Below are 21,619 nucleotides of genomic sequence, written 5' to 3'. Positions count from 1 at the left end.
AACGAGAGAGCGCATGATTGTCTGTCTCTACAGGACTGTCTCAGAAAATTAGAATATTGTGATAAAGTTCTTTATCTTTTGTAATGCAATTGCAAAAACAAAAATTACTTTTTCATGATATTCTAATATTTTGAGATAGGATTTTTGAGTTTTCTTAAGATGTAAGCCATAATCAGCAATATTAAAATACTAAAAGGCTTGCAATATTTCAGTTGATTATAATGAATCCAGAATGAATGACATTTTTGTTTTTGTAATTGCATTACAGAAGATAAAGAACTTTATCACAACATTCTGATTTTCTGAGACAGTCCTGTACCTGTCGCCCTAGGAGTGACCGGCGACCAGTCCGGGGTTGAGCCCCGCTCCAGAGTCCCCCACTGCCCCAAAGTGTAAAATAAGCGACAGTTATTGCTATCATCGATGGGTTCTCTACGTTCCTCCCTATTAGAAACAATGCAAACACCAGGGATGGTAAAACTCAGGCCCCTCATTGAATGTTGGGGCTCCTCATTGTCATGATTTCATTTCTATTAGTCTGGAAACGTGAGGCCCCTGGAAGCCCACCGTGATGACGTCAGACGCATGGAGGGGGCGTGGCTTCCTCCCAGGTGAGCGCCGTGCAGGTGCAGGTGAAGCGGCGGAGGAAGAGGAGGAGGAGAAGAAGAAGAAGAAGAAGAAGAAGAGGTGCTCGGCAAGAGCGTCGGGTCGAGCTCCGCGTCTCGTCTCCGCCGGGATGGGCGGCAGCTGCGTGGGAAAGTGCGCGCCGCTCTTCTTCCTCGCCTTATTCTTCGACGCCGCCGGCTTGGTGGTCCTCCTGGTGGGCATTTTCGGTAACCTCCACATGGACGGGCGCTTCTACGGCGACTTTCTCATCTACACGGGGTCGCTCATCATCTTCCTCAGCCTGGTGTGGTGGGTTCTGTGGTACACGGGAAACGTGCAGTTGTCCACGAACGAGCGTGGAGCTTCGCTCGACTTCCACTTCACCCACTGGGCCAGGAAGTTGTCCGAGAGGCTCTCCAGGAGCGGCGCGAAGAGCCTGGAAGCGGCCGAGAAGAAGATGATGGAGGGCGAGTGGAACGGAACGCTGCGCGCCGTTTCGCGCGTAACGTGGGGAGACCGCGGCGGGGCCGCCACGGGTCACGACAACCGGGGCTTCGACGGGAGCACGGAGGCCACGGAGGCCGCGGCGGCCCACAGGACCGTGGAAATGGGGGTGCTGAGGAACTCGGATTTGGCGCTCCAGACTGCCGCTAAAGCGGAGAGGCTGCTCTGACAGGTGAGGCTCCCGCATCCACTTTATTAATCAATATCAAAAATAAATTGTTCAAAAATATCTCGGACCGCTACAAAGTGAATTCGCTTTTTTCAATTCCATGCTTACCGTGAATAAATAATTCAAGTATGCCATATTTATGTCTGAGTAGCTGATCAGCCATAATGGGGATTTTAATTGTACTACTTTAAACACAGAGGTGTTCATTTGCCGTGAACAAAATATAGATTGAAGTTTACATTCAACACAAGTACTGGTCTCCTTGATTAAATCGTAATCCGTGTCATAAAAAGAAACCACATTATTCCCTTTAAATAAATGCATACTAGAATTTTTAAGTCAATACTGTATCATGAACTAGTTTCAGCATGGATAACTTTTTTTTGGTTAAATGGGTTAAATGTTGTACATTTCCAAAAAAAAAATCAAGGAATAAAATACAAGAAAAGGAGGAGGAGAGAAATATAATTTTATGAGCTGGAATTATCATTTGTTTGGCGACGTGAAGCGGGAGGCCTTTGGAAACGAACATTCCTGGTTGGATTCCCGGCTCCTCCTAGTGTGTCAAAGTGTTGTTGAGCAACGCATGACCCCAGGAGGGATTGATGAAGTATAAATTATTGATTATTATTTTTGTATCAGCAACAAGTCAAATCTCTTTCACCTCTGTAAAATTGTAGAGTAGTTAAATACACTTTAATGAAACAAGTCAATGCACCCATAACTTTTTACGTCTAATAAAGACAAAAGTATGTATGAATGCATTTGGTGTACAGGGGCGAAATGGATGTAAAGTGAAAAAAAAAGAAAAAAAAAAATGGCAAAAATTGTATCCTGGAGATTCAGAGGAGAAAAAAAGGGAAGTGTAAAAAAGACTCGCTTCCTTAACTTCACCTTCACTTTGCCTCCTCCTCATTATCACCCAGAGCTTTAACGTCCTGCTTTCTAGTCTGTCATTGTAATTTAGATTATTCCCCTCACCGACTTACTGTCCCGACATGTAACATGTTGTACATAATAGAAGTCGGGGCAAAAAGCCCTAAATGAGGTATAAATATTCAGCAAAGTTGGTCCGGTTTCACCTTGTCTGTCTGTCAGCCGCCACCACTGTGCTCATCATTATCTGAAACGCTTGTCATCCTGAGCCCCCTATCCTCCATCCTCCCCCGCTTTCCCCTCACTCATTATTATGTTTCTCATTATTGTCAGCCATCAGACGCCCCCCTGCAGTGTTTGAGAGGCGGACGTCCTCACATAACGCCGTCCCCCCTCCAGGACCCTGTTGCTTCACTCAGCTCATGAATATTTGTGAAAATAACTAATTGTTTTCTTGTTGGGGGGGGGGTGTCCCCCCGGCTGTTGTGAAAAGATCCTTGGTGGCTCGCGGCGGCTTTTTATTAATGAGCCTGACCGTTTTCCGCTCACCTTGACACCCCCACCCCACCTGCATTATTTCGGTTTGCTTGTAGCCTAGTGGCCAGTCAGACATGCTGTGGGCCAAATTGCATTTTAATGGAAGTCAGCAGCTTATTGATCAACAGGGGCAGAGCATGTGGATGGTGGGGGTCCTCCTTTATACACTGCATATCTGCCCTGTAATTCATACACACCGTATACACTCTGTAATCCCTATTCACTCGTCCCACTGGACACTGTATATACTGTAAACTCCGTACTCTCTATAATCTCTGTGCAATTTATACATTATATACAATACAAACCGCTCTTATTTCTATAAACTATACATTCTGTAATCCCTATATACCGCATAAACGCAATACTCTCTGTAATCTGTCTATAGTCTATGCATTATGTATGCAACCCATGCTCCATACACGTCATATGCTCTTTACATTTCTAAAAAGCAGTTCCAGGTGGTTGGTTTTTATTGAGCCTTAACCCCATTCTCTTATTTAACCTGGCTAATGATCATGAGATATGGAATTGTGTGTGTCGCAAACACTTCACATCAAGGGTGTGTCCTTTTTTCTGTAAACGCTGGGTTAACTTGGAGGCGTAGGCTTCCAGAAAACACACTGATATCTGGGCCTTAATGTTTCTGCAAATGTGAGGCACTAAGTCTTATCTTAACTTCTTCTTTATGTCAATACCATACTCACCCTGATGGGAAATCTTAAATGGTCAAGATTGTGACATAACCGTACTGACAAATTATTTTAATTTCTTTACCACCGACTAAGTGGTTATTTGTGTGATTTCACATTTTTGGGGGGCCAATTAATCCAAATCATTAGTTGATGAATTTTGCATTTATGCATTGCAGTTTAACCTTTCTGTCCAGGCCCAGGATGCAGAAAGATTTGAAAGAAGAAATCAAAGTAGCAAAATAAACTTTTCTCAATGATTTTTGGAGGGAAAACATCATGCTGGATTTTCTTTTTTTTAAGAGAAAGTGCAGGTTTCGAAGTTTAAAGTTTAGACCCTGTAAATAATCAAACACATATTCAGCACCAGCCCAACGAATAAGTTTGTGCACATGTTTCTCTATATTCTTTTTGTTTTATCTAAACGTCTCGGTTAAAACACAAAATCAATTCAGAGGATGACTTTGCCTTGTACTTGTCTTATCTGGGGCACTGCATAGGATGATATTTTGCTTCGTCACTCCTTTTATTCAGTACTGTCATCAAAAGCACAATGTGGCCATAACAGAACTGATGTGGGTAAAAGTTCCCTAAAACATTGTCCGCTATATTGACAAGCAACTTAACTTTTTTTTTTTTTTTAATCCTGGCACAAGACTGGAATTGGCGTCTGATGGCAAACAAGTGAAGACAAGTAGGTCATTAAGGTACCGCTTTGAATATGGATGATAAATGGCTTTTTGAAATAAAAGCAACATTGTCCTCGAGATAATTCTTCAATGAAAGAAGAAGAGGGTCATGAACAATCAAGCAAAAGAGAAATTAACATTGTCTATTAGAAATTGAGGCAAAACAGATGATTTAGGCGGCACAGTCTTATACATTGTTTTTTTTTTTCTTAAATGTGGAATCCCTTTGTAAAGCATGCAACAAAATATTTAATTGATTCATTCATTTTCCTTGCCCCTTATCCTCCACTCAGGATCACAAGATGTCAGAGCCTAACCGGCTGTCATTCAATGAACCTACTGCCGATTTTTGGACTGTGGTAGAAAACTGGAGAACCAGAAGGAAACCAACAGAGAAAGGCTCCTGTCAGAATTTGAACCAGGGACCCTCTTGCTACGAGGTGGAAGAGCAAAGCGCCACTTTGTTGCTAAGATATCACAATTCCAGCTAATTTGCTGTTTCCCTTGTTAGATTCCCAAAATGTTTTCAAAACAATTCTAATGAATCAAGTAAGTTGCTGATTTGTGTTATTCTTACCATTAAAAGTCCCCTAATCAACCAGAAATTAGATTAAACTAATACAGTTTTTCTGGAGCTATCACAGCATCAGTTAAGTTTGAAATTGTAATCATGACACTGGGAGCCTCTCTTATTAATTTTTTCAATTATTTCAATTCAAAATTACTCTTTTAATTAGAAAAAGCTTCTGTGCTCACGCTCGGTTGCAGTTGCTGTATCCAAGACATCAAATTTGATCGACGGTTGCCTGTGTGACACCTTGCAGCTTTCATTTCACATGTTTTGATTACCTTTTATTCACGTCCTAGCCTCTGGAATTGAAAAACATACCTTTAGCCGCCATCTGAAAATCACGTCTTCGCATCGATGCCGAAATGCATTTTGTTTGTGAATTTTAGTGTAAAAGAATAGTGTTTCTAAAGTGTACCTTTGTGTGGCTACATCCGTTTACTTTGAGCTGTGGCGCACATTCACAACTGACAATTTAGAATGGAAAACCCTCGTAATTCGGAATTTGAGCAGCTAAATTAACAAAAGCTGTTCGTCACATTGCCCCTGAGAGAAAACCTACGCAAGGGATCGCACCTTATCGCTACATCAAACAGAGGTGTCCTGGCCACTGCCCTGTCCTTTTTGGCATGTTTGCCAAATAAACATCAGACAAGCTGACTATGTTTAGAAGTAAATGGCAGGCAAAAGTTTATGATCTTCACAGCGTGAGGATTTAGTCATTGCCATTTCCTGGCAAACGTAAGGAAAAAATAGGAAAAAAAACACATATTCAAGGGTGTGAACCACTAATAGAGAATGTTGGTTCTTTCCATGTGTTCTTGAGCCCTGGATCCAGAACATTTTCAGCAAAGCCGGAAAATAGGAATGAAGCGCAGGATGCTGCTTTCTTGTGTGTCGTCGTGTGTATTTACAAAACAGACAAAGGTGCCATGTCTCTTTAATGAATACAGTGCCGGTTCAGAAACCGTCAATACTTATATTAATTCTAATAATACTTCTACTTAATACAGCTTGTTTTTGATCAATCTAAATGTGTTCATTTATCACTTACCACTGGCATCTATCCGCTTGTTTCTTCCAACCCTTTTAGTTTTCGATCTTTATTTGTTTGACCTTCGGTAGGATTATGAATACTCAGTATTGTCTTTTCATTCTCAGTGGAATTTTGAATTTTTGTGCATTATTGCCTTCAGATGGTTGGATGCAGCAGAACTATTCCTGTTTCTATTGAGTAGATTTTTCTCTATCTGACAAGGTGTCCACCGCGATGGCTGTGTTATTACGTGTCCGTCTTCCCCGCTGATTTGGGGGATTATTTGGCTGCGGCACCATGTCCGGGCTTCGTCCTTGCCAAGTTGTTGCACTTTTCTCCATTTTTGGGAAAGCCCCTGTGGCACAACAGAGGCAGTGGCGTATTTCATCATCTGTGTCTTATTTGGATGTCGCAATGTTGACAACCTGGGTTACGTGGTCCACGAATTTTTGTGTGGTATTGCCTAAAGATGGTTGGATGCAGCAGAACTATTTTTGTTTCTATTGAGTAGGTTTTTTGTTTTTTTTTAAATGTTAAAATTCAGAACAAGCTGCTTGTCTCAACGACAGCATTCAAGATGCATTGCAGGTCCTCGCCCCAGAGGGCCACAAGAGTGTTTTCATCAGCTTAGTTTAGTCTCAATTATAGATCAGTGGGTGTTTCTGCTCCTAGCCCTGAGTCTGTTGACGCTGAGAAGTTGTCTGTCTGTCTGTCTGTCATTTATCTGAACATGAATTCAGAATCTCGAGGCTGGGGGAAAACAGATTTTTTGGGGTATGAGAGAAGTTTTATTTCCATTTGTAGCCCGGAGAGGAGGAACACATTAGCAGTGATGCAGTACTGAACCCGGTCTGCCATCATCACAGTTCTATTTCCCTTTCATGTTTATCTGCTTTCATATGTTAATGGTTTACAAGGCAGACATGAAAAACATACAAATGATAAGAAAATGAATTCTATAATCCCAGACTTAAGGCCATAAAGCTCGCTGACATGTTTGAACTGCCCAATCCTGCAAAAGCTTGCCCACAATGTCCTGGAATCACAGCAGGGCTTTCATTTCACAGGTTGTGTTTGGGTGTCTAGCTGAAGAACAATAAAAAGTTGTTTGGGTGTGGTCGCAGATGCGGACACCGCATATCTGTGTTTTCCAACTCCTGGCTGTCTGAGACCTCACTTAGCCACATCGGCCACCACCTTAAGATAATATTGCACCTGTAAAAGCCTTCTCCTTCCGCGTTATGACTCATAACCTGAGATATTGATTATTTGGCAGCAGTGAATGAATGCGTAACGGTAAACACACATTTCAAACAATGCCTCCAGTGGTGCCATTTACATCGGGGGGCGACAGGTTCAGTTCAAGTGCTGATTGTCTTATCAGCACGTTTTCTTGTTTCTCTGTAATAGGATGTTGCCGTAAAGTTTCACCGCAGTCTTTTTCTATGAAAAATAAAAGAAAATTTAGTGTAAAATCATTATTCGTTTTCCAGCTGAAGTGCTAACTCATGGGGGGAGGAGTTAGCACATGATTAGCCTAGCATAGCTTAAAGACCATAAACAAGAAATGGCTTATGTGAAATTTTTACAAAAGCCTGCTTTCTCAGTGCCAGTAAGTTTTCTTGAGTTATGTGTCAAATACAGCCATAAACACACGCTTCTGGAGGACAGTAACTGGTCAGGTCGGGTTCATGCAGCAACGGAAAAAAAACTTGTTTTAGTCATGCAGTGAGACCAGCTACACAGCTGGCAGACACATCTAACAGGACAACATAAACATCCTCAAGTACAGAGGATCAGATTGTTTGATACTAAAAGTAATGGATGGTGGATAAACATGATGGTGGAAAGTGACTGACTGAAGGCTTGAGTTCCTGCGGATGTCATGGAAGCAAATGGCAATGAAGAGCATTTGCACGTGGGCGTGTTATTTGTCTTTCTTCGCTATAGACGCTCAACAAATAGGACAACGATAAAACATAGAGGTCAGTGAACTTATTCATCAGCGTGCGGATTCTGTAGGTTATTTGGAGATTAGAAAGATTAAACAGATTTTTTTTTTTTCCTGTTTTTCTTTAACTATATCATCATCAAATGAGTGGTTGATCCTTGTATATTAGTCAAGCCTTGGGCCTTGCTGCAGAACTGGCCAGGAGGCTATTAGAGGACACCTTCAGACTGATAAGAAACAGAAAGAAACTTTTTTTTCCTAGTCTTTCAGACATAACAGAAAAAGAGCCACCTGTTTCCCAGACAATCAAAGCTTCATTTCACTGTTCACCGGTTGCACCTTTGGAAATAGTGGAGGCGATTCAGTGTTTGCTTGTTCGCATTGCAGTCTGACGTGCGTCAAGAGCAGAATCGAGGTTTGCGTGCAAAGCTTTCTGATATAAAGCTGCTGGAAATTCATGAGGGGTACACAGCTTCGCCCAGATACTCACCTGTATGTGTGCAATTTTGTCAGTCAAAAATTGAGAATCGAGAATCTGGTTCTTTTCCTGCTGGACATCCGTGCGTAAGTAACCACCCGGACCCAGGTTCTTTCAATGCCTTTGTGTTTCACAGTTGTGTGACATGTTGCGTTTCTTGACTTCAGCGCACGTTACTTCATACATCAAATGCAGAAAATGACATGTAGTGTGTAATATTCTATCCACAATGTCAAAACAACACATACTGTATGTCTCTGTGCTTTCACATTACTGTTTCATTTACATGCTCTCTAGTTTTTGTTTACACATATTGACACAAGGTGCTGAACAAATATGGCAGTAGCGAAATACTTTTGCAATGTATTTAGATTTTAAATGAAGCAAGGTGATATTCCATTTTTTTTCTCTTCTTCTACAAACAAATCCTGTCTTGCTTTTATTTCAAAATGCATTCATTTAATCAATTGCTGCCCTCATGAAACCCCTACTGGCGGAAATGTATATTTTCTCACACACATATTGTGTTTTATATGTTCCTAAAGGTTTTGGTAAAAAAAAAAAAAAATTAGATTTACAGCTGCATGTCCTGGTGAAATGTATGAAGTCAGCATCCTTGTTTGGTTCTTATGTTGTTGTTGTTGTTGTTGTCTTGCTGTCAAATACTCATTTCTCCACCAAAGAATTGTTCTCAATGTAGAGGAGACTACGTTTATGTTGTTTTCTATTTCCTGGAAGTGGCCATAAATTAAACTGTCGGTACAAACTCCTGAGAGAAATGACACAGAGTTGGCTCGCATGAATAAATCTGCGTGTGGAGCTGTTTTTGAGCAAACTGAGGCTAACAGTGGGTTTTAACTTTAAATAAGTAGTTTTTCTCTTAATGCGAAAACAAAACAAGCTTGTTGCAACAATTTGTGCATCTGTGCTAAATTATGGAGATTTATCGTAAATGAATGCATCTGCTCTGTGGTTTCGAATGGTCGACACAGTTTATCGTGCTTCACTAATTGCAAAGTGTCAGCACACCATTGTTGAGTTTAACCCTGGGGTGGGATGGCCCGCTCTGGCCACCGGAAGGATCCATCACTGATATATCTTCATATATAAGGCACTACTCTAGTTACTGGCCACCTACATGTGTGCCTTAATTGTTAAGAGACGTGTTGACCCTTGCTCTTTACGTTCACAAGATCCTTTGTTGCTTTTCGTCCCAGCACTGAATTGAGTAAAAGAGCTTTTGTCCGTTCTTTGCCTTCTGCATGGAACATGTTGCAGAAAAGCTGGATGCTCATTTAGTTTATTTCATTGAGCATTTGTTTTAATCTAAACTGAGAGTTTTTAGGCCAATTCCACCACATTTTTTCATTCTATTTTCCTTTTTGCTCGTGTTTCAACCGTGTTATTTTGTATATGTGTATTTGTTGCTGCCTATCTTGGCAGGGACTCCCATGATAAAGGTTCTCAATAGTAGTTCTATCACCACACATCTTGTATTGAGACTACCCTGAACCACCGAAACACTAAGAAAAAATTACGCATCAATTCCTCAGTTGGTAATTTTTACCACACTGACCAACAAAAGACAAAAAACAGCTTCAGGTAAAAGAATATAGGGAAAGTTTCCAGTTTACGACTTCTCGTTGCCCTGGATATCCTGCATAGAAAGGAAAACAAAGCAGCTTCTCTCCTGTGTTGATTGAGTACGAAGTAAAAACAAACTTTAAAAAATTGCCTCAATGTGTGCTCTTTCTATCCTATGCATTTATTCATTTTCTCATCACAAACTAATTAAAAGCTAATAGTGTGCGTTTAAATGTCAGTAAACCATTGAGTCATTTTGATTCTTATACTTCTGTCCAATGTAGGTTTTAGATTTCCTTCCCTTTTAAGGTCTGTTAAAATCAAACAAATGTCTTGAAATCAAGTCACATCCACCTCCAGCTGGATGAAAAGGAAGATACTGGCTTTTCTGTGTGCGGAGAAGAGAAATTACTAAACTGCAACTGGCAGTTGTTTGAAAACTTACTTTTAGAAAAGTCATTTGCAACGGTCTCTATAAATAATTGACACTTCGCCGTCAAATGATTTCAAGCTTTGTTTTAAAGTATCATAATCCTTAATAACAAGTATCCAGGTTTTTTGTTTGTTTTTTTTACACTTCACAACTTTCAGTTTGAGGGGATTATCACCAATAAGTACAATAAGTGATTACAATGTGACAAAAATACAAAAATATAATAGAGCCACATGATGCATTCGATGTTGCCGAGCCAACATAAAGTAAATTGACAAAGGGGGTCTTGAATTTTTGTCAGACCTTTCTCCCAAATGCGGTACAAACCCGGGAAGTGGCTTTTGTTATTTGGAGGAAAAATAAAAAAGGAATGGCCACATGTCATTAATCTTAGTCAAGGTGACCGCTTCAAAAGTTGTTCAACCTCAATTGAAATTGTCTTATTCCACAATGGGGAAAAAAAACACAAAATGCACATAGACATGCCTGTTAATGTGCTTACAATGCTGATAAAAAATAATGGATGTACTTGTGTTTTATTTTGTTTCTGTATTTATTTAAGGCTATTGTTGGAACACCTGTGTGTTGCTGAATGGGCGCATTTCTGTCCACTCTCTCCATTTATCCAGTCGCTACAATATGCTGGATTTGTGTTTATTGACAGATTGGGGGGATTTTAGACAAGTTAAAAAGAATGGTCTCATCGAGCAGAAATGTTACCTCTACAGACTTCTTTTTGAAGACCGCTGCCCTACAGCACGATTCTAGCCTGGGCTAATAATTGCCTGAGAACGTTTCTATCGATTTGGTTAAAATTGGAGATCCTCAACATGAACAGACAGAGCAGATAGTGGATTTGATGCGGGGCGGTAGCCTTGTTCTTAATAACAAACATCTTCTTTTGACGTCTATTTTATTTAATGTTCAGGTAAATGCCAGCGGGCCACCCCGCTCAGTTCAAGGAAACCTCTTGTTTATGCAAGTCAATCTGAAAAGTGTGCTGAAATAATTTCTTCTCCCATTTGTGCAAAATCTTAATCTTGTCTTCTTCTTTACAGATGCAGCTCCCCGGGTTGAAGATCGCCTGCAGCGTCTCCAATCTTCCAAAAGACTGAAAGCCTTGAACTTATGAACTAAAGCCACTTTTTCTTCTTTTCCAAAATGTCAAAAGCTGTTTCTTAATCAGGGAAAACGCCCTGCATCCAACAAAAGGGCTGCGCACAGTTGAAGAGACGGCCTTTGATTATGTACATAGCAAATGTTCTATTTTTTACTTGTTCATTTTTTTTCCGCAAGATGTAAATTATTTTCATTTTTCTGTGAATAAAGTTTATAAGAAACTAGAGGCAGTTGCTGTTTCTTGTTTGATGCGGGATAACAAAGTGACACCTGCTCAGTGCATCACTAAAGAAACGAAAAATATCCTTTCGCTCCTATTTTTTTTCCTCTACGATTTTATTCAGAATTATGCAGAAGTGTCTGTGGCCATTATTTACAAAATGAATGAATAAATAAATAACTCCAGTGGCTGCACGATATGCCGAAATGTAAGAGATTTATCAGCAAAGGCCACAAATCTTATATCATCATTTAGGGAGCATTTCCTTCATCAGAGGGCTTGGCTACTACAGAAACAACAACCCAAAAAAAATTTCAGACATGTAAATAGAAAGGAATGCAGCCCGAGCATTTCTGTACTTCCTTCTCTTAATTTCAGATAAGCAGGTGCTGCAAGAAGAGGAGCAGCTTGCTCACAAGTGGGGAAACAATCAACTAAATCGAACACCGGCCATGGATTTTAAAACCTTCCTCGGCCGCTGCGGCGCCTTCTTCTTCATTGCCTGTCTCATGGATTTGGCAGGCCTCCTCCTCTTTTTGGTGGGGGTCTTCGCTCCCATCACCTTCTGGGATTTCTTTATTTTCACCGGGCCTGTCGTCTTGTTCCTCAGCCTGGTTTTCTGGATCTTCTGGTATCTGGGGAACCTGGAAATGGAGAGGGATATTTCCCTGCTGTGAGGGTTCGCGGCGATTTCCATTCACGGAACGAAGCACATTTCCCAGAACGTGTAGCAGAGTGGTGAGCAGGTGCAAATTGAAATATTCAAAACCATTTTTAAGACTTTTTTTCCTCATTTAGTGAAGGGAGTGTTCTTTAATATGACTCTGTTTTTTGTTTTTTTTTTCTGTTAAAGGTGAAGGTTCTCAGCCAGATAGGGGTGTGATGCCTCCGCCTGCAGAACGGCTCCAACAGCTTTTTTGCCACGATGGCTTTTAACGTTCACCTCTCTGGAGCTGCGAGGGTCAGAACCACCCAGGAAGACATCAGGACTAAAACCGTCAGAAACAAAACTACAATGGTTTACAATGAAAGTCTTCACTTTTCTGCCTGGTAAAGTCATAATTTATGAATATGTATTTATATTATTTTAAAATCCATCCAAGACTTGAGGCACACATTGTGCTTATTGAAGTAGTAAATGTGAAACATTTGAAGTTGCTAATGTATAATCATGTTACGTGATTTTATTTAGTTTTACATTAAGCTAAACTCGTAGCACTCCGGAATTAAAGAAAAATGCTTTATGTTGTTCCTTCATGAGAACCTTGAAATGCACCTTTCTGACACCCAAGGAAATATTTTTCGCGTCAAATCACATGGATCTGATTTTATGGATACTGTTTTCTTTTTTTATATCAGAACTGTCCAAAAATTCTCATGGACTGCACAATTGGATGCCTCTCCAATGCCCGCCTCCCCTCCCCTACCTGATCTCTATCAAAGAAAAAGCAAAATTACAAGAAGTTCAGTATATGGGTTGGGGCAAATAAAGATACAGTAGTTTCCCCCCCCCAATTGCTTCTCCGTGATGTGTCACTTTTTGTCCCTGTTTACATTTTTCCATCCCATTGACGCTTCAGTGACCCTGTCGTAGGTGTATTTACTGAGTGTGTGTATTGAATCGCCACTGAGGTCGTGTCTCCGACGATCGTCCTTCTCTTCCCCCGGTGATTTCCCTGTTGTGAAATCTGAGAATTGGTCGCTCTGGCCCTTCAGCAGAAACCAGTCAAACTGGGTCCGAGAGCAACTCGAGCTCAGAGCGCTCTCGTTTTACAAGAAATGGTTTCAGCGAAGAGGAAGGAACAAAAAAGCTTCGCATGAAACCAACCTTGACACGAAAGCCAGTGTTGAACATACCGCAATATGTAATTATAATAGTAATTTAATGATGTATTACTATAATTAAATTATCATTATGTACAGATTTGGTGTTTTTGCTGGGTTTTTTTTTACACAGATTTGTGGAGGCGTGTGTTGTTATAATCTTTGATCAAGCTTACAGGGCAGCTGCTTTCTACCGCTGGGCAGGCACTCCCTTTTAGACATTATGGCAAATTAAACTTTAACCATAAAAAATATCGCAGTACAAGAACAACTCCCACTACAATAGAAATGGAACAATGAATTTCAGCACTCACAAAGTAGATATAGTACCAGAGTACATAGTAAGGTCCTTACACATGAATATCTCCATCTGAGTCTACACTTTTATCTATCACTTCTACTACAGTCCAACAGAAAATATTGTAGATTCTATCCAATAGCTGTTGTCACTATGTTGTTAAATCACAATTTGCATCCCCTTTCTATTGTTAAACTCATGGATCTCCAAATGTTTCTGATAAAGGGAAGGATGAAGACATTTACTGAGCATCTCTCTACGAAACTCAATTTGTTTCTCAAAGGGAAATGCATCAACAGACGACATAGCACATGCAAGTTTTTTCTGAAAAATCTTGAAAATATTCTTATCCTCCTATTTTTGCTTTGTTTTTCCCCAACAACCCTATTTTAATGGTTATTTTTCATGGCTTCCCACAAAAGTACCCAGGTAAGTGAATTAGCTGGTAAAATGCTGTGGCCCATGACATGACAAATGACTTCAGGGGCAAATAAAAGCTTTTATTTGCTTTCTGAAGGAGTGGGGGCTGGTAATTGAAAAGTAATTATGCAGTAATATAAATCAAAAAACATCGTCTATAACAGGGAACATTTTTCTGCTCAAAAGATTTCTGCTCATTTTTCTGATCGTTTATATTTCTTTTTTAAGTGTATTTTTAAAACCGTTCCAGAGGTTAATCTGGACATCTCATCTACTTCTGCTCAGAATACAATGCAGCTTCTTTATTGTCGGGCCTCTTTTTCTTTTTCAAAGCAGCTTTTTGCAAGGACTCCCCACCATCACACACACACACACACACACCCCAACCCCCCGCACGGCCCCACCAGGTGGCTTTGTCCACGGTGAGTTTTTCCAAAATGTGTCAGCTCCACATTATTTATTCATAACTCGGTCCCTCCCGTTCAAACATCAACTCGTGATTCTGAGGTGTCGCAAACAATCCCCTCGTCCGTCTCCAGGGCTCTGGTTTCCACTTCACACCTACCGTGTCTTTCCATGACATGTAGCCAACACATACACATACACTCACACACACACACACACACACACACCTGAACATGACATGTTGACTCAGCACCACAGTGACAAGGAAGATGTGATTAAGTTCTGTTTGGTTGTTAGGGGCTCGATAGCTCTTCATGGTCCGATGTGACTATGCGCGTGTGAGTGTGTATGTGTTTGAGAAGAGACCTGAGATGTTTTAATGTGCGCCAGAGAAGAAATAGCAATGTAATGCAATGCTACATTGCCAGTCCTGCATTAGAGAAACAAAAGATGGACAGAAATATGAGCTTTAAAATGTACCTAAGGGATGAAAAGCAATGGAGCTAATGCTACAGAATGATTCCTTTCACAAAAACAAATCTTCAACTACTAAGATAGAAGTTGCTTCTTAATGTTTAAACTCCCTCTGAAACTCAAAAAGTTTCAAAAAATTGCAAAAATTTAGTAAGACAAGTGTTGATGTTGTTGTAATGGTTATTTAACACATGTATGTCTTTTTCACTTCACTATAGAGTAACCGCAAGTCATTGAGAGTAACGGTTGATTATAAAATACGTCAATCAAAATGTGAAGGGGGATGCAGAGAGACCAGAGCACGAGAATGAAGTCATAACACAGGGTTGTTAAACAGCGCAAGCGGATGTCCTGAGAAATATCACAAGGACGGATGGAAAACGATGGCTAATAAACGTAGGGACAATAAAAGTGCCGGTTTATTACCAGTTATTTAGCTTGGAAATACACAGTGACAAGTAAATCCACATTTTTCCACCTGACCGCAGTGACTGATTTGAATATATTATTTGAAAGCAAAGTCTGCAAACAAAGATGGGATGCCAATCTTACACTAAGATCTCTACCTCAAAAAAACTCATTTGCTCCCTTATTATTTGGCCTCGCTGGCTGAGCATGAAGGTCCGTCACAGCCTTTGTTGAGAAATCAGGTCAAGAATCTCCAACGTGGATAAGCTGCACTGCAAGTCTAGGAGGGAACAGCAGAGGGAGGACAAACAACTGAATGACTGAATAAGCAAACATTCTACCCGGCAGATCAGAGTGAAGGAAATGATCAGAGCTTTCTGTAAAATAATTTAAAATAATGTCTGGTTGATAAGATGGTGGATTGCTCATATGCAGGGACAAGGAACAGCAGGTTGTCACTGTTTTCCAGAAATGTTTGAAGTGGTGCTTCCCTTCAGGAAACACTGTTTTATTACTGGGGAAAGTGAAAGCAAAGGTCAGGATCATTTCTGGTTATGATAAAAGGTGCCTCTTTGTGCGGCAAACATGCTAAGCTGTGCTTATCTTTTACATTTGAATTTCTATTTATCCGTGTATAGAATTCTTCGGGAAACCAGGTCAGCAACTGCTGCTTTAAATGTGTTCAATCATATCCTATCATGTCATTCTAGTTCTTACACTGAACCCTTTTGAATAAGACGCAAACAAGTATTCAGCTAATATTCCGAAGAATTCATGAGACCAAAAAGATACCCCTCAAAAAAACATACTTGCACACATTGATATATTTTATAAATTTTATATTTACAGTCGTGATATTATGTGAGGAAAAATACCAGAAAACCGGCAAAGATACATAATTGTCATGTTTTTAAGGAAGGCGTAATAAACCCCAAACTGTAAAGAAAATCACCAAAAATACAAAAAAAAAAAAAAAAAAAGGAATAAATGTCCCAGAACGCACAGAAATTACCAAGGATCAGCAAAATATCAAAGAAAAATAACAAAGTACCCTCTAAATGAATATAAAAAATGACTTTTCATGTATTAATTAATTAATGGTCAAAAGGTTATAAACAATAATAATAATATTATTGTCAAATTCCACCAAAAAGGAAAAGAAATGCAGAAAAATAGAAAGAGTGGAAAGAAGAGAACTCCCAACATTTGCCTTAAAGTCAAGAGTTTATTACCTGGATAATTTACAGAATAGATTTTTAAAAAAATCAAAATCATCAAAAAAAATTTCAGACGTTTGACATAGAGTGAAAACTAGATGAATCAATTAAATGACAACGATCAGGAACAAAAAAAAAAAAAGAATGGAAATTTGCAAGAAAATAGGTTTTGAAAAAAAAAATGGGTAGAAATAACTTCTTGTTGTTGTAAAGTTAGATTACTTTTAAAGTCAAATTTTGCATCTGTGAGATGGAAGTGTCACTCGGTGGTGATCATCCAGGCATGGCCATCAAACCTCCCATGGCTGCTCTTGTTTGTTGACGGATCTGGTATCACCCAGTTATGTGAACCTTTTTCCACAGACACACAAAGCCCCAAACCTTATTTGCTCCGCATTCAAAATCATGCGCTGTGTTTTCTGACAGGGACGGCGGGCCCAGTGCCCGTTGGGCTGAGAGCCCGGGTTTCTCATGCACTCCATTTTTAATGAAATAATGCTGTAAACCACTCATTCAGCATACTTCCAAATCTGCTTTTAAAGGTTTTCATCAGCTTTAATTAAGGCACAGGGTCACAGATACTGTCTTAACACATTGCTTTAATTGTTACAAATATATTGTTCAATCATGATCTATAGCTTTTATCCTGTACTGGGTTACAGGCGAGCTAAAGCCTATCCCAGCTGCCATTGGGCGACAAACAGGACTGCTCACCGGTCCCTCACAGGGCCACATAAACCAACATTCAACCATTCACTCTCTCCCACACACATCTAGGCAAATCAGGGTCACCAATGAACCGAGCCAGTGTTTTTGGACTGTGGAAAGAAAACTGAGAACCCAGAGGAAACCAATGCAGACACACGGTGAACTTGCAAACTCCACACAGAAAAACCCATTGTTGGAATTAGAACCAGGTTGGACTACTACTGCATTTATGGAAGTATAATTCTTTTTATTTTTTTAAGCTGCAATTTTTTTCTTCTTAATTTCTTGCTAATATTCCAGTTATTAATGCTGACTGTCAGATACTTCTCTGTTTCTTTCTGTGCTTTTGAAGATTTGTGTGACTATATGGGACGTGATGACAGAGAATTAGCATGATTGTTTTAAATAATTGAAGGATTTTTCAAAAGTGGATGAATAATAGAAATAATAATACTCATAATTACAATAAATATAACCACTTTAAAACATAATGTCATGGCTCTTATGTAAATTAGTTTTAAATACAAGAAACATTCCACAACTGATTTCATGGGTAAATGATTTGATCAGTGATAAATTGCATTAATTCATAATCTAGAAAAAACAAACATTTTCACTCAGTATTTCTTGTACATTTACAAAAAATGATCATTCAGTTTAAGTTGATAAAGGGATTTTTCTGTCATTTCAACTGTTCATGTTATGGTATGTTCTATAACTACAAGTAAAAGATTGTATGGGGAAAAGCCAGCTATAAATACTTAGTCTTAAATGAAACAGCTACAATGTCTGTGCAGTGTTTCGTCCTCTAAATCTTCATTTGATTCGGTTACTATTCAACACATCATCTTGTGATTTATAGGGAAACAGCTTGGGGGGGGGGAGAAGGTTGTCCCTGCATAATCATTAATCACCAGTAGATGGCAGCATATCCTTGGTCCAGAAAATATGTTCATTTACCTGTTCTAGAAGGGAAGAATTGGCATATCCATCCATCCATCCATCTTCTGTCGCTTATCTTGCACTCAATTGCAGGGCCACATACAAATACAGACAACATTCAGTCATTCAGGGCAATTTTCCCCATTTTTTCCAATTCACCTGCATGTTCTGGACAACTCGCAGGAAACTCACGCAGACACGGGGAAAACATGCAAACTCGACACAGAAAGGTCCCCTGGTTGGACTCAAACTAGGGTCCTTAGTGCCGTGAGGGCCGAGCGCGCTAATCACAGCGCCACCGCGCCTGACAGAACTAGGATGTGTGCCAGCAAAGTATTTATCTGGTCCAGAGTGTGTTTATTGTGCACGGGTCAAAGGTCGGCACGCACGTATGTTTATATCCCTGTGAGATGCCGTCATTATTTTGGCTACTGGGAGACAGAGGCAATGCGGTCCCGGGCTTTGTTGGAACAGTCGAGGGCCACCGGTTTACCAGCCCTTACCAAAGCGAGGGTCTACTAAAAGAGATGTAAAGCTACACGGAGTATCGACCCATGAGCCATGAACCTTGAACGCCAGCGTGTATTAGATCAATATTTATTTTTTTCTAAGATAAAATGGTGTTTCACTATTATTCATTCATTATACATTTCTACACTTTTCTATGGTGATCTGACTTGAAAACCAGCTTGACATCCTTCCAAACTGCAGTAGCAATAGAGAACTCACATCATTTCTTTAGCCAGAAACCTCAATCTAAGTAGGACTAAATACTAATAAAATTCCTAAAATTGGAACTGAATAAAAAAATGAATGCATAAACGCACAGAAGTGTTAACGCTTAACTGTAAAGAAGTGTCAAATGTAAAAACACACATAAAAAAGTATAATTGCTATTATACTACCATTATGATCTAAATGGGATCTACAATAATATTATATTATATTATATTATATTATATTATATTATATTATATTATATTATATTATATTATATGTACATCAAGCATTTTGCTAATAATCTAGCAACATTTATGAGGGAGAAATTATGATTGGGAAATATATACCTCAAATATACTTCCTCACTCATTCACTACCTCACCAATTCACATGTCATGTCCTATCTCTGTTGTCTTTTTTATCCTTGTTGGTCTCAGCCAATTCCCATCCTTCTTCTTCTCCTTTCGGCTTTTCCCTTCAGGGGTCGCCAGAGCGAATCAACCATATCCATCTTATCCTATTCTCTGCATCCTCCTCTCTCACACCAACTACCTTCATATCCTCTCTCATTACGTCCTAGCTCTGCCGCCTGTATTTTCGTCATTGTCACTGTTTGTAGTCCATACAGCATCGCTGGTCTCACCACTGTTTTGCACACCTTTCCTTTCATTCTGGCTGGTAGTCTTCTATCTCATAGTACCCATGACACTTTTCTAAACCCATTCCAACCTGCTTGAACCCGTCTCTTCACCTCTTTTCCGTTCTCCCCATTGCTCTGGACTGTTGACCCCAAGTACCCGAAATACTCCAACATCTTGATCTCCACTCCCTGTAGCCTCGCCGTTCCACCCGAGTTCCTCTCATTCACACACATATATTCTGTCTTGCTGCAACTTACCTTCATTCCTCTCCTTTCCAGATCCACTTCTCCACGTCTTGAGATTTTCCTCTACCTGTTGTCTGCTCTCACGACAGATCACAATGTCATCCGCAAACATCATGGTCCATGGAGATTCCTGTCTAACCTCATCCATCAGCCTGTCCATCACCACTGCAAACATGAGGGGGCTCAGAGCTGATCCCTGATGACGTCCCACCTCCACCATGAACTTCTCTGTTACCCCTACAGCACACCTCACCACTGTCTCACAGCGAACATACATGTCCTGACACACGTCCTGCCTATTTTTATTTATTCTATTCTCTGTCTTTTCTGTTGTCCATTCTGATCCTTGCTGTTTTTGTTCTCTCTGCTACCTATTTATTTGTGGATGCTATTTTCTAATTGCCTTCTACTTGTCTCTCTATTTATACATATATTCATATTTAATGACACTTTGAACTGTCACGCTGCTGTGACAAAAGAATTTCTCCTGTGGGGATCAATAAAGTTTATCTTACAAATCAGTACTATAGAAGTTGGATGTTCTACTTAATTGTTTTTAGGAGTGGTACTTATGGAAAAGGGACATTATATGTCAGTTGCTCTAAAATTATTATGTTTTTTTAGTTTATACATAATTGAATGTGATTTACGTGTTTCTAATTTTAACTTATTTGCATTTTGTAAACGCGGATGATACGCATAAGATATGAAAAGTGTCCATGGGACTCAAACCTTTTTTTTTATTGAACATAAACAGTATAAGCAGATATATATATGTACAAATAAACATGGCAAGGTAGAATCGAATGTCAATGAAACAACCAGGGATGAAGAAGCAAAGGACAAAAGCACATTCGTTCTGTATGTAATCCCTTAACTGTACAGGTTAACAGTGTTAAAAGTTTATGAAAAATGTTTAATGCCAGAAGAAAAAGAAAATAAAAGGAAATAAATAAATATTCAAAAAATAAAAATTAAAAAAAAAACTTGCAAGGGGAATATAATATCTATTTTACTTGGTGGTTCACAAGGAATCTCAGACATCAAACTGCTTTGGTTTTTTTTTTTTTTTTTTTTTCGATTTTTCCATAATTTTAAGGATTTTTTATATGTCATCAAAATCATTTGAAATGAACTTAAAATTGGGGGACCATTTTTGCATTCTGTTTTTGTGAATGAAGAGCTTGGTCAGGCCTAAAATAACATTGACACATTGTTCATCTCTTTTTGCTTAAAAGTAAACCAAATGTCATATCATCTCTTGAGAAGGAAACTGGTGACGATGGAAATTTGTCTTTAACCCATTTTTGAGTTTTAGCCCAAAAGCCCTGTACTTTTTTGCCTGAGAAAAATATATGGTCTGTGGTTTCAATATTGTTTTCACAAAATGTACAAATAATATCTTCAATACTAAAGCGTACCCTCAATAATTCCTTAGATGGGTAGATATCATTCCTAATTTTGAAGTGGGTCACTTTTGCCTTGAGGGGTATGGATAGTTCAGATACATAGTTTGCAGTGTGGCAATCGATTCCTAATCAAATGTATTTAAAATATTATTTTTGTTTTGACGTCCAGGGAATAAGTTTTCTGTGAAACATTTCCTAATAAAGGAGTTGCTGCATTTTCTATACAGAATTAAGATTCCCTGGAGTGATAGTGGGGGTAATCTTGGTTGTATGGTTTGGTGTTTGGTTATATTTTGTCTGGAATACAAATTGTCCATGGGACTCGAACCTTCAGACAGCAGGAACACACCTCAGCCAGCTGTGATGACGTCATCCAGAGCGCACACGTGCGACCGGGCGTCGGGCTCGCTCGCTGACTCACGCGCCGGCGCGCACGCACGCACGCA

General features: G+C 39.6%; 1 protein-coding gene across 1 annotated transcript; it reads left to right on the top strand.

Moving 5' to 3' along the window:
* Positions 1–656: 656 nt before the first annotated feature.
* Positions 657–11,464, top strand: LOC147214661 (transmembrane protein 238-like). The gene is made up of 2 exons (XM_086140833.1): positions 657–1,282; positions 11,182–11,464. Exon 1 carries the CDS (start codon positions 737–739, stop codon positions 1,277–1,279), a length of 543 nt encoding a protein of 180 aa, XP_085996959.1. The 5' UTR covers positions 657–736; the 3' UTR covers positions 1,280–1,282; positions 11,182–11,464.
* Positions 11,465–21,619: the final 10,155 nt, after the last annotated feature.

Source organism: Fistularia commersonii, chromosome 33 (assembly GCF_037954325.1).
Source record: "Fistularia commersonii isolate RoL2024-O1a breed Wild chromosome 33, RoL_Fcom_v1.0, whole genome shotgun sequence".
Taxonomy (NCBI): Eukaryota; Metazoa; Chordata; class Actinopteri; order Syngnathiformes; family Fistulariidae; genus Fistularia; species Fistularia commersonii.
The sequence above is the reverse complement of the archived record's forward strand: the minus strand, read 5'-3'. Positions and strand labels throughout refer to the sequence as shown.

Excerpts from the sequence above, each read along its gene's own strand:
- LOC147214661 (XM_086140833.1), top strand. The coding sequence starts at position 737 with ATGGGCGGCAGCTGCGTGGGAAAGTGCGCGCCGCTCTTCTTCCTCGCC.